This window comes from Poromitra crassiceps, assembly GCF_964638095.1.
Source record: "Poromitra crassiceps genome assembly, chromosome: 2".
Taxonomy (NCBI): domain Eukaryota; kingdom Metazoa; phylum Chordata; class Actinopteri; order Beryciformes; family Melamphaidae; genus Poromitra; species Poromitra crassiceps.
In genome coordinates this window covers 111,778,481-111,791,230 of record NC_139624.1, presented here as the reverse complement: position 1 = coordinate 111,791,230, position 12,750 = coordinate 111,778,481, and the positions used below count along the sequence as shown (strand labels likewise).

The 12,750-nt window shown below is 43.7% G+C and overlaps 1 protein-coding gene across 4 annotated transcripts in view; it reads left to right on the top strand.

Annotated features, from left to right (window-relative positions):
- Positions 1 to 1,678: 1,678 nt before the first annotated feature.
- The window catches only part of LOC310772246 (uncharacterized protein), a 45,375-nt gene continuing 34,303 nt past the window's right edge, over positions 1,679 to 12,750 (top strand). For all 4 annotated transcript variants that reach the window (XM_083632000.1, XM_083632002.1, XM_083632001.1 and 1 more), the window contains exons 1-6: positions 1,679 to 1,846; positions 4,129 to 4,169; positions 4,320 to 4,997; positions 5,777 to 6,577; positions 10,640 to 10,809; positions 11,122 to 11,242. In XM_083632000.1, the coding sequence (XP_083488126.1) occupies positions 4,135 to 4,169; positions 4,320 to 4,997; positions 5,777 to 6,577; positions 10,640 to 10,809; positions 11,122 to 11,242 (1,805 nt within the window). In that variant the 5' untranslated portion in view covers positions 1,679 to 1,846; positions 4,129 to 4,134. The remainder of the gene's footprint in view (positions 1,847 to 4,128; positions 4,170 to 4,319; positions 4,998 to 5,776; positions 6,578 to 10,639; positions 10,810 to 11,121; positions 11,243 to 12,750) is intronic.

Here is a 12,750-nt window from a genome sequence, read left to right as displayed (position 1 = left end):
TTAGCACAAGAGTTTGATGTAGGCTATAATATAGGCTATGCATGTCGTGTTAAAGTTGTGTGAACTGTTGCAGTTTTTAAAATGTAAACAGAGTTAGCCAGCTAGAGTCAGACACTCACGCCTCACGCCACTTGGGCTCCATAGGGTTCCATTGCCGTTGCCACCCAGTGACGCGGTTTGTTTACCAAAATGCTGCTCGGCTGATCCCTCGTATATCCTACACTACAGTATTGGAGATTCTAGAGCAGGTAGGCCTACATAGACGTCTGTTAAGATGTGCGTTTACTGCGGTGGTTGAATCACCGATCCTGTCTGCCTGGGCTGGGCTAGCAGGTAAATGCTAACTATGGGTATGCTGAATGGGGAGAACAGGAGGATTTACCACACCCTGACCACGCCCCCAGCCAGCTACCCCAGCATCTATGACGAGACATTGACTATCTGCTGAACGAACGCTATTCTATCGTTCTAAGCTTAAAGTCGAGGTGAACCGGAGGCGAATGCAAATGCAAGAGCGTCGCAGACTCAAACAAATCTTGTCGATGACAGGGTTGAGAGGCGGACCACAAGCCGCACAATGCCGGGTGTCGATGATTTGATTTCACAATTCTGTCGACTGGCTTTGGCATTGGTCAATCATGGCGTGTTCCACCCCCAAATCGAGTGGGATTCAGTGTGTTGTCGTGCTACGCGAGTGGGATCCGCGGAGTACCAGGCAGCCACCTGCTTCGTGCGGAGCGAGCGCACAATCCGATGCATGGGTGCTGCCCGCCCGCCTGGAATCTCCGAGGGGCGACCCCTGACAACCACCCTCTCGGAGGCGCGTGCCATTATCGTTATAAATGTAAATAATATTCCTGGAATGCGTGTTTTAACGAGCCAGTTACATTTCTTTGCATTCTTAGACATTACCGTTTTTGTTTTTTGTTCATGTTTCATACAATTGGCCATTGTAGTTAGTTTATGGGATAGGAATTCTGCCAGATGACAGGCACTAGGCGCCATTTTCTCTTTCTTTTGGAAGAGAAAATTATCCTGAAATTAAGATTTGATTGACAGCTGCCATGTCGTGATATGATTGGTTGAAATGGGGTAGAGATTTGATAGTACTAGGTGACGTCAGCAAACTGTAGATTACTGTTATCAATGAAATCTTGAAAAATGAACTTTTGATGTGAAAAAGTGTGAAAAACTAAAGAAATTAGAATTTTGTGATTTTTTTCCCATACATTATTAAATAGGTGCACTGCATACCCAGGTATTTGAACTAAAAGAAAAGAAAAGTCATTTTTGGGTTCAGCTCGACTTTAATCCATTGCTTTTTGTGTTATTGGGAGTTGATATTCGGATATTTGACTGGATTGTGTGTGGGGGGGGGGGGGGGGGGCTATGTCTCTTAAAACATATATAGGCTACGTGTTGTGGGGGTTTCTGGAGATGTGTGCAGAAGTTGTGGGGAAATTGGTGGAATTTTATTTTATTTTAGTTCAATTCAGTTCAGGTTGAATCCAGCAGTTGGGGGTAATGCAACACTTTGGATGCCAACCGCCATTAAACACAGAAGAAGAACTATTTTATTGTGAAAAGAGCCGACCGGACGTCATACGGCTTTGCCTGGCGGTAACGAGTTGAGTCGACCAGTCACCAGACGACCACTTCAAGATATCATCACGGACATTTTCGGAAGGCTTGCACGAAAAACACCAAATATTGAGCTAGTTAGTGGTTAAATATTGTCATCTGAAGTTGTGTTGTAGATCTGTGGCCCTGACAGTGTGGTGTTTTAGGGTGCTTATTCTCCTGTTAGCCGTTTAGCTAGCCGAGGTCACCAGGAACGTGGACGGAGGTACGTAGATGCTTACCCTCAGGCTCTTGTAGATGCTAAAAGCTATTAGCACTAGCCAGCAAACATTAGCTAGTTAATTTGAATGCGTTTGGTTGTTTAATAATTAAGAGTAGAGGGGACAACAACCACACATTTTAGCATCACCAATAATGTTATGTGCATTGACTCTTCATAAGCTGAAGAGCGTTAGTATTATCAAGAGCACGATATCACTAACTAGCTAGCTTAAGCTATAGCTAAACAACGCCGATTTGTTTTTCTTAAGTTTTGGTCCGAATGAAATAGTTTCCCCCGATTCTAAATATACGAGGGATCAGCCGAGCAGCATTTTGGTAAACGAACCGCGTGGGAACCTATGGAGCATGAGCTTGAGCGTCTGACTCTAGCCGACTGACCCTGTTTACATTTTAAAACTGCGACAGTTCACACACCTTTACCACCGCATGCATATAGACGGTTTTCACCAGAGCGCAACCCCACAGCACTTCCTTTTTCCCAGCATTCGGCAAACTGCAGAAATATTCACTCAACATCGTTACTTTTGTTTTCGCTGCTCAGCTGTATAGACGGTTTTCACAGAATGGTCAGTCCTGCACTTGAATGTATTTTTTTCTTTGATGTCCATAGCAAACACTGCAACAGGAAGTGAGCGGGGGTTCAATTTAGAATGTTTTTGTTGTCAAGTTAAACCCGTCTATACTATACATCAAACTATTGAGCTACTTCTGCTCTCACTCAGAATTAGGGATGGGCATTTTAAGCAATTTAAATACTCGAGTACTCTCCTTATATTATGAACGAGTGCTCGAGCACTCGCGCGGGGGGGGGTATGTGTGATTACTATGGTAATGACTGAGCAGGGGTAATTTGCTGTATATGGGGGTGTTCACACATAACGTTTGCATTTTTGCATGGAAAAGCGCTACCTGGAGCATTTTTTGTCAATATCACAGTCAGTCCCTCTGACTGTGATATTAGGTGACGCTAAGCGAACATCTAAAGCCTACCTCAGACAGTATCTCCGATGGTTGGATGGATGGCATTAGCGCTTTGGAGCAGACAAGTTGTGAAACAAGCGAATGCATTTCCAATAGCCTACATGTCCATTGTCCAGCAATGTCAGGTTATTTTCCAGTATCATCCATTTTACTTTATGATCACTGTTACACTAATGTAAATCCACGGATTACAAGGTCCGGTGTTCTGCCAAAAAGTGAAAACTGACCAGTGTGATTAACGTTACAGCTGCAGCTGAATAGTGATCACCATGAAGCGATTGTCTCCCAAAAAGTGATTCTTTCTCCACATTTCTTGTGACTACCGTTATGGGAAACGACAGTGTAGTCAGTAAACTAGCGTTACTGCAAAGTTTTGAATGAGTTTTATCGGGCGTGCGCTATGAAGAAGTCTGCGTCTCCTTCGGGAGCATATCTTCAGCCACCATTTTCGGGATGAGCTGGAAAACTTCCGGTTAAAACTTTCAAAATAATGTTACTTAAACAAAAGTAAATAGCTTATTGATGCACGTTGGAGGAGAAAAGGTATTTCAACGAATGAAGCAGCAAACCTTGTATCAAAATACTCGTGATGTTATATGGCGTGAAACTGTGGCTGTAACGCATTACTCAAAAATAAGGTTACGTTACAATAAGCGTTTTATTTTGAAAGCAACAAAGCGGACGATGTACTTGTACATTCTGGCTGACTTGACGCCCGTGCAGTTCATGCTGCCAGATCCACATAACGATGCGTGCGTAGATCTTCTAGACCATTTTTAAATGGGTGGGGAGTGGGGCGAGTACCCGAACAGCAGAAACGTTACTCGACTACTGACGTTATGAACGAGTGCTGGAGTACCCGAGTACTCGCGCCCATCCCTACTCAGAATGTCAAAATATAAGCGATGTGAAGATGTATAGTTTTTGAGATATTAACCTATGTTTGGAACGGCTCATACTAGCGTTAGTTAACTGCTGTGGGGTTCCACATTTCTGGGTGGCTGTGACATCACGCTGATTCCTCCTATATCTGAATCGCTTGGTTTGATGTACATATATTTTTTATACGCATTTTACGAAATCTCTGTGGGAAATCCCTTGGTTCAGAATCTTTTTCCTCCCATAGAAGAGGGGAAATATGTAATATTGTTTTTCAATCTTTGGGAGAATAAATGTTTTCTCTGAAAAAGAAAAGGCAAGACATTTCTGATCAATACCATACTGCACCATACTGTCCAATATACATTGTTTTGTACGGTATAAAAATCTCTCCTTTTCTTAAAGGTTGACATGTCAAGACCAAGATCGCGATCACCGCATTACAGGTGAAAGCATAATTGATGCTGTGTTTCAGAGTGTCACACAGCATCTGTGTCACTTAATGCTCTCAAAGAAAATTCTGCATGATTCAGAGACTTACTTAACAGGTGTACTACCAGTACTAACATGCCCGGTTGTAATATGTCCTTATGCAGAATGAGCCCCCGGAGGCACGAAGGTGCAGGAGGCCATTCACGGAGATTCCCGTGGGACGAACCGGATTTTGACCCCCAGAAGTTGCTGGCCGTGCTGGACGGGATGCCCAAGGACAGGAGCCGCTGCCCCAGAGTTGATCCTGAAGAATCCTGGGCCGTCTTCATGGAGGACAATCACTCAGAGGGCCAGAGAAGATCGCCTCCCTTCCCAGATGACCATCTGTTTGGGCACCATCCAGACCCGGAGGAGTCGTACCGCAGGACGCCGTCGCCCCATCCACACGAGCTGGGCTACGCCGAGCGCAGGAGGCTCTCCCCGAAGCAGGTTCACCACAGGCGGGAAGACAGAGGAAGAGGAGAGTTTAGAGAGCACGTTGAAAAGAGGGGGAGGCCACCCCACTCGCCTCAGAGGCCGAACAGGGAGCGGTTTCCCTCTACGCCCCCGCCACACTTCAACCACCAGCAGAGAGAGCCTGCGACAGGCTGGAGGAGGGAGGAGCAGGGCAGAAGTGCAGGGTCCAGAGACCACGATGTCCGGCGAGAGGGGGAAGGCAGGGCGAGAGGAAGGAGGGAACCACAGGGTATAAACAGAGAGAGACGAAGAGACGACCTGCATCAGGAGAGGACCCCCCCCTTAAAAAGGCACAGGAGAGAAATGGATGACCCCGTGCACCTCGGGTAAATTTGAAGCCATGCGGGGTGCAACACTATCACAGGGAAAAATGGGGGGGAGGAACAATGCAGAGGAATCCCCAACTATCTTATCGCTATCTCTCCAAACGGCAAAATTCCTCACTGTCCTTTGTCTTTCCTTTAGCATAATGTGAATCACTATTTTAGTTGCATGGCTTAAAGTCCATGTTTTCTCACTCTAGGTTCCCCTGAGCCTTGTAAAATTACTGCACATCTAATTGTGTTGGAACATGGTTGTTAATTCATATTTAATATTTAATGTGGTTCTATTTTATAGTGTCACTGTTTTAATGGCAAAAGTCGTTTTTAAATATTGTCACCGTGCAAAAGCTAATTTTAAAGCTACAGTCCACGATTTGAGCGTAATTGCTTGTGCGAGAGGAATTACAAAAGTAAATGCCCCAGAGTATCAACAGATTTAACACAGTGTTGACATCAAAAGTTCACTTATTATTGTAGTAAGACTGTACTATTTCAGTTTTTAAGTGACGTTTATTTGACCCATTTGACGAAGGCTGAGCCAATATTGGTCCGGTGCTGGGAACCGTGTGCCGTTTCTCAGTTGTAGATGAATGATCAGTAGGACAGTCCCAGGTTGCGCCAACCTCTGTTACAAATTGTAACTTTAACAACCAATTTAAATAATCTGTGCTTGGGTGATGCATCAATCGCGGATTGTAGCTTTAACAACCAGTTTAAGTTGTAGATGTGACCGTTCAGTGTGCCATTGTTGAACCATGTCACCTCCTCTTATGCCAACACAGGTACGGGAAAGAGGAGGTCTTTAGGGAGCAGCGTTTATCCCTGGAGAGATCCAGAGATGGGTTTGAAGGAAGCACCCAGGGGGGCTTTTCCCACGGTGAGGGTCGCCATTCAGGACTGCTTGTCATCGAACACGATCACGGCATCACAAAAGACAGAGGACCGCCTCGAAGGGAACAGTTTGACAGTTGCGAAGATCGAGAGAGTCGCCCCCGGCAGATGGGCTCACAGGAGCGTTTCAGGAAGTCAAACAGCAGGTCTAATGTCAGGGAAGAGACAAGGGGCCGCCATATTCAAGATGACAGGAGAGACCTTGGCTATGAAACTAGGAGGAGCCCTGTGCTGCAAGACAGACCCAGCCCGATGGGATTCGCTGACCGAGCTGGCCCCATGAACCACAGGGGCAGGAGCGGCCCTCACCCGGAGAAGGGGAGTGCCAATCGTGGCCGGGGGGGCAGGCCTGAAACAGTTCCCCATAGGAACCAATCTCGCTTACAACAGTTTCCCCAGAGACGCCAAGATCGGCCTCAGGAGCAGCAGAGGCAAGGGTACCACCGACCTGCGGATGTGGATCCCATAGAGGGAGAGCCCAGCTGGGCAGAAGAAGCTTCACTCCGGCAGTGGGATCGCGATAGACCAGCAGGTCTGGCCCAACGTCTACCAAGGAAGGACCGGGACCCTAAAATGCCCCGTCAGAGGGAGGGCAGCTGGGCCGTTCAGCAGGAAACCAATGAGATGACAGTCGTTTCGGAGGAGACACTGACCATCAAAGTGGACATGAGCCGACCCGCGAACCAGAACAGGTAGAGTATTTATATCAGAACATAACAAGGGTGAAGGGTGAAAGTTCACACGTTCTCTTCCTGAGCTCACAACACAGGAAGAGAAGAGAAGAAGCCCATTTGAGAGCGGAGGCTGTTGAGGAAAAGCTGGATAAAGCACAGCCACACCTCATAAGATGGTGGCCAGAGACTACAGCACAGCTCTAACACTGCCAGGATCCGGAGCGCCACTCCCACTGGAGCCAGATGTGCTTAAAATGCTTGATTTGATGCTTTTGATCAAAGAAATATGCTTTCCTGTCAACCAATCAGGAATCAGGATGCCTTGCAGAGGTTTCTACAAGTAACAGCACATTTTCATCCAAAGGGGGAATTTCCTTCATATAAAAACTTGTGGACATGATCGTCACAGCACCTTGTTTATCTGGGAAAGTTCAAGTTAATGTATTTCTACAGCATTTATCACACGCATGTCATGAAGGACTTTACAGAGCAGCAGCCCAACTAGATCTAACTGATCATCAATCAATCATAAAACAATGATGGCAGATTATAGCAAGACATAACAGCCTACCTATTCTGCATAGCCTATCCTATCGGCTGCACCAGCCTTAGACCCTCGAAGCATACAAGGAAAAGCTCCCAAGCTCCCATTGCTAAGAAAAAATGTAAAAAACCTTGCCCTGGCCGAGCCAAAGAGGGATAGATCCAACGGGGCTGAGCCAGCAATAGGTGCCGGGACTAACAGTGGAATGGACCGTAACATGGATATACATAAGAAAACATGGCATTCTTCCACCCACATTTCCTCTAGGAACACAGAAGGCTCATATTTCCTAAATGGGGAAAAAAACATGTTTTCCTGGAAGCTTTTAAACGAGCCTGCATCACCTTTTCAAATATCCTATAATCTGTGGAAGATTACACTGAAAGCAGATTCTTCAGCAGTTCAAAGCAACATTTTAATAAAGTAAGAGAAAATACAGTTGGACATAAAAAATGAACTGGAATTATCCTGTAACAAGAATCCTGATATTTGCATCTGGGATTGGAACGCTGTTAGCACACAGCCAGGACAGTGTGCTGCAGTCTTGAGATGGAGGGAAGCTACCGAAGAGCACCACGCCTCCACAACAGAAGTGCACCACGCCTCCACAACTGATGACTACCGGTAATTGAAGCCACAGTCTGACTAGGAATGTGGAGAAAAGGAAGACATGCAAGTCTCACTTCTCCATTGGAACGCTGACATAGACAACATGGGTCTATTAATAATAGCGTTTGGACATTCTTAAAGCTGATGCATTGACATTGACAGAAGAGCAAGACCATGATGGACCTGACACATCATCAAAGGAACCATTGTTAATTAGCTGAGAAACTGAATGACGTTGATGTGCTAGTATTTTTGCCTGTAATTGGAATGCTGAAGGAGAGACAGGAGAAGGCACTCCCAGGCCAGCAGACAAGCAGAGATCTTAACTGCTAAACCACTAACCACCACTGGGCATCCAAAGTATTTTCTGTTTGTCTTATTCTAGAAGCAAGACCTTCAAAGCCAACTGAAGAACAGACAGCAAGAGGAGTTAAATTCAACATTTTTTGCCGAGACTTATTCTGAAGCCAAAAGTATCCTATCCTGAAGGATTTTTTTTTTAGTCCTGCACAATACTGAAGTATTTATTCCTTCTGCTTAGTTTGCCTAAAGGCTACAGTGAGATGGTACAGTTGCCCAAAACCTGCGGTTATTAAGGGGACATTGATTATTAGTATATATATATATTTTTTATTATATGACAATTATCATTTGAAGTATGTTCAGAGGTAAGATGTGGTATTTACCTAACACTTATCTGGAGGAATATCTACATTTCAAAGGTGAAGAATTTTGAAGATTTTCATTTGTCACCTAAACTAAACCAACCAACTATTGGAGGACAGGAAGAATGCGGTGTACAGCGACAAATGACATTGTGCATCTCTGTACATCTCTCCCCACATATGACATGTTTACTTCGGAGAACCACTGTTTTGTCATGGAAACACTTTTCATACGTGTTTTGTGCAAAACCTTCTGATTCATACCACACAAGCTGCTACTGGTTGATGTGACTTCGACTATTACCTGCCTCTTCTGAGACTTAAGCCGCTGTCTGTGAAGGCGGATCACTGAAGATGATCTTGTGTATGTGGTTCAGAAGGCCCACACTGAAACTGGGAAATTGAATTGAATTGAAGCCAATCTCAACGATGGTTGATACAGACAGAGACTCTGTCTAACCAAGGATTTTGCAATGTGCCAACTTTGGCAGTTGTGCAACATCAAAGAAGCAAAAGAAAGCCAGAGAGGAAGGATGTAACGAGCAGGATTCAGCATCATGAGAGCTGACATTGTCTTGTCTCACACAGACTTCACCACATGGAGGGAAAACGAGGATTGTGTTAACCGGGCAAGTCAAGACTCAACAAAGATCACTGATTGGAGGCAGTGTATCTGAAGAAGATGATGAGAGCATTTTAAAGCAGGACAGGAGACCATTACATCCACAGACCAAAGTTACAGATTGATTCCACTCTCACCATTTTATCAGCCAAATCTGATTGTTGGAAAAAGATCTACAGACGATGGTTGGTTTCCCAAGTGGCTTGTAGAGTAGACAGACAGACGAAAAAATGTCCCAGCATTATTTTCCATCCTGTGTAAAGAGCTGGCAGCATCAATGCTAGTGTTGCCTGTTGAAGGTGAAAGTCCTGTCTCTGTCTCTATGGATTGAAACCTAGCAAATGACAGCACCCAACCCTTGATGTTGAATCATTTATGTGGACTTAGTATTTACATTACCAGGAACTTTTAATTTGGAAATGGGACTCACATTTTTTGTCCAGTGACTGATTGGATTCAAAGATAAAAAAAAACAGACAAATCTGATTTTACAGTACAATATGACTTTGAGTGATGGTTACTTGCCAAAGTGGCTGGTAAAGAAGACAAACCTGGCAGCCACAGCCAAAAATGTACCAGTATTGGGACTGGTGGCTGCTGTCACCAGCTGCTGTTTCCAACCCTGAATATAGAAATGTCACACAGGCGGGCTGAAGTGGAAATCAAAGCCAGATGGCTCCAAAGTCCACCGACAATTGAATCAAGCATTGGGGAAGCGTTCAATAATGCTCTATAAACCAAGGCAAGATGGCTGCTGTAAACCACAATGGTGACCCAATGAATCGGCATGACCGATGACTTGAGTTGTTGGCCAGCCAATGAATGTAAGTGGATGAAGCATCTAATATAGTGAAAACAAGAGACATGGAGCTTGAAGTGAAGATTTCATGTTTTTATTGATTATGGTTGACAACACAATGAACAGCCTGAAGAGGACAGGAGCACACGACACAAGGAAAGAAGTGTGAACTTTCACCCCCCCCTATCAGTTAAAGAGAGGGATCTCCTCGTTCGCATCCTGCTGTCAGTTTAAGAATTTAAACAAAATTTATATTACTGTGTACTTTTAAAAAGGCACACATCCCCTTTTTTTTTAATGATAATAGAGGATATAGTTATTGTAGGTCTCAAAGGTTGGTGTCTAAGGTAAGTGTTGGGTAAGGTAATGAAGTTGCTTCTTTGCTGTTTTTCATTTGTATGTGATAGGCACATTGCAAAACAAAATACTATTTTGATTCTAAGATTAAAATGAATCTTCACATTGAGTATAGATGGTCTGCTCTGATCTCATAAAAAAATATTCTGTAGTAGCACTTTTCTTATCCAAAGTTCAAAGTGCTTCACAATAAAATAATAAAACATACATACAAATAGAACAGACAGAACACACACAGGGAATAAGCAGCAAATATTGACGAATTAAGTAATTTGAAATGAAAAGTACAGACACACTTAAGTTAAGTTTGAATTTTTTTAGAACAGAAATAATCGCATGCATCAGTTGGTTAGCTACTGCAGTAGCTGCTAGGTAAATTGCCCCGGTAATTTATTTTCTACATTATTTGTTGTGTTAATGTCTCATCTCACTGGGCAGCTCTGCTCCTTGGTTTTTGTCTTTAAACCTCTTCCTCCCCCTGCAGCCTGCAGTGTTACTCCTCAGACAGACAGCTGTCTTTAGACCTGGTCAACGTGGGGCGACAGCGGCTGGACTTCCTGCCCATGCTGGAGCATTCTGGGATGTACCGGGAGAGCGCCATGCACACAGGCACGTTCGCACAGGAGATCATCTCTCTGGTGCACCAGGTCAAAGGTCAGCACAGCTTACTCTAATGGTTCTCAAAGTGCGGTCCGTGGACCCAAGGCGGGTCCTTGAGGGGGTTCCAGGGGGTCCCCAGGAAAAATAGTAATAATTTATTTTCACTATAACAAAATAAAGTTTATTAGATGGATCTTCGTCAGGTCATGTGACCCTGGGACAAAACCTTGTCAAATGGGGGTCCGTGGTCTAATTTGTGTCAGTTTAGAGGTCCTTGATGTGAAAAAGTTTGACAGCCACTGTTGTGATTATACATGATCTGTTGAGTCTGGTCTTTTCTGTGTCTGGTTCATATCTCTGAATCAGAGCATTACTTCAGAGGAGACAGCATCACTCTGAGCGAGCGCTTCTCTGCTCCTCAAGAGGGCAGCTTTCCTGAGGAAGAGGTGGAGCAGCCGGTGGAGGAAGAGATGTCCACTTTCAACAGGTAAACCTACAGACAGACACATTGCCAGTTGTTTCAAACGCACACCAGAAGCATCTAGTAGCTTGTCAAACCGCATTGATTAATATGCTCTGAACTTGGTTTGATTTTGGAGCAGAGGACCAAAATGTTTTTGTGAGATCTATTTGGAGGGAGGACATGATGCATGCCTTTAAGGTTCAGGGTAGGGTTGTCAGAAGTATTTTTTTTTAATGTATAAAATACTCATTTACAACAGGTATCGATAAGTATCAATACTAAACATTTGAAATGGATATAATCATTTGTGACAGTAACGATACCAGCAGTGCTTTATCTGAATGAGATATCAAACATACTACAGACTTTAACCTCCCTATCATTGGCTTCAACAAGCTAAAAGTGTGTGATAGGCTGATGACTAGAGCGGGGGTAATCTGCTGTGTAAGTGCAAAGTTTTCAGACAGTCGAGCAGGATGATAAGCAACTCCTCATGGGTTAGTTTCCTTCACGTTAGCTCTAGTTAGCTTGTTAGCATTAGCCGCGGTAACGTTACTTGGATTTGCTAGTCTTTACTCTTATCGTGCTTATAACATCAGAGTGGCACGCACACCAAACGATGTAAACAATGGTTCTGGAAGTTAAATGTCCATTGCTTTGATTGAACCTTGAACTACCAAGACTGAAATGGAAATGGGTAAAGTTATTTCTCCATTTGGGTCGGGTTGCCAGACACAGCATAGTTCCAGCACAAAGACTGCTGAAAAACCACCAGAATGCACGCAAAACCCCCCAAGCAAATGCAGGTCTATTGGAGACTAGAGCTGGGTATTGGTTCAAATTTCAAGAATCGATTCCGATTCACAAGGTTGCGAATCGATTAATTTCGATTCGATTCGATTCCGATTCGATCAATTTTCAATATTGATTTGGTTAGTGATACCAAAACGTGGTTTTTGAGCTGTACCCTGAATTACATGACTGTCCAGTTATGTAACACAGGGGTTTCCAACCAGCCAAGTAGATACATGGGGAAAAAAAGTTGCAGACCTGTTGTCAATTTTAATGGTTTTAGTTACACATATATTTACTCACCAGGTGGTGACAAAGGGTAAATAACAGCCTTTTCATCTGTCAATAAAGACACTTTCACAATTATGCACAGTGATTTGATTTCAGCCTATATAATTTCTAAAAGTAGATATTAATAATGATCAAACATTTCCATTCATGTAGCCTACAGTATTTGTTTTTGTTTCAACTACAAACATAATTAAACGTCAACTTGAAACTATGTTTCAACTACCACACACAGCATAATATTTTAGCCTGTTTATTAAAAAGAAAAAAAAATGAATAAAAAAAAATCGATCTCTGGACATATGAATCGATAATCGAGGATTAAAATGAAAATCGATTAAAAATCGGAGAATCGATTTTTTTAACCCAGCCCTATTGGAGACAATCTGGCAACACAATCTGGAGTCTGATGCTTGCTACCTAAAGGCACATGGTTTTTGTTTACATGGTGA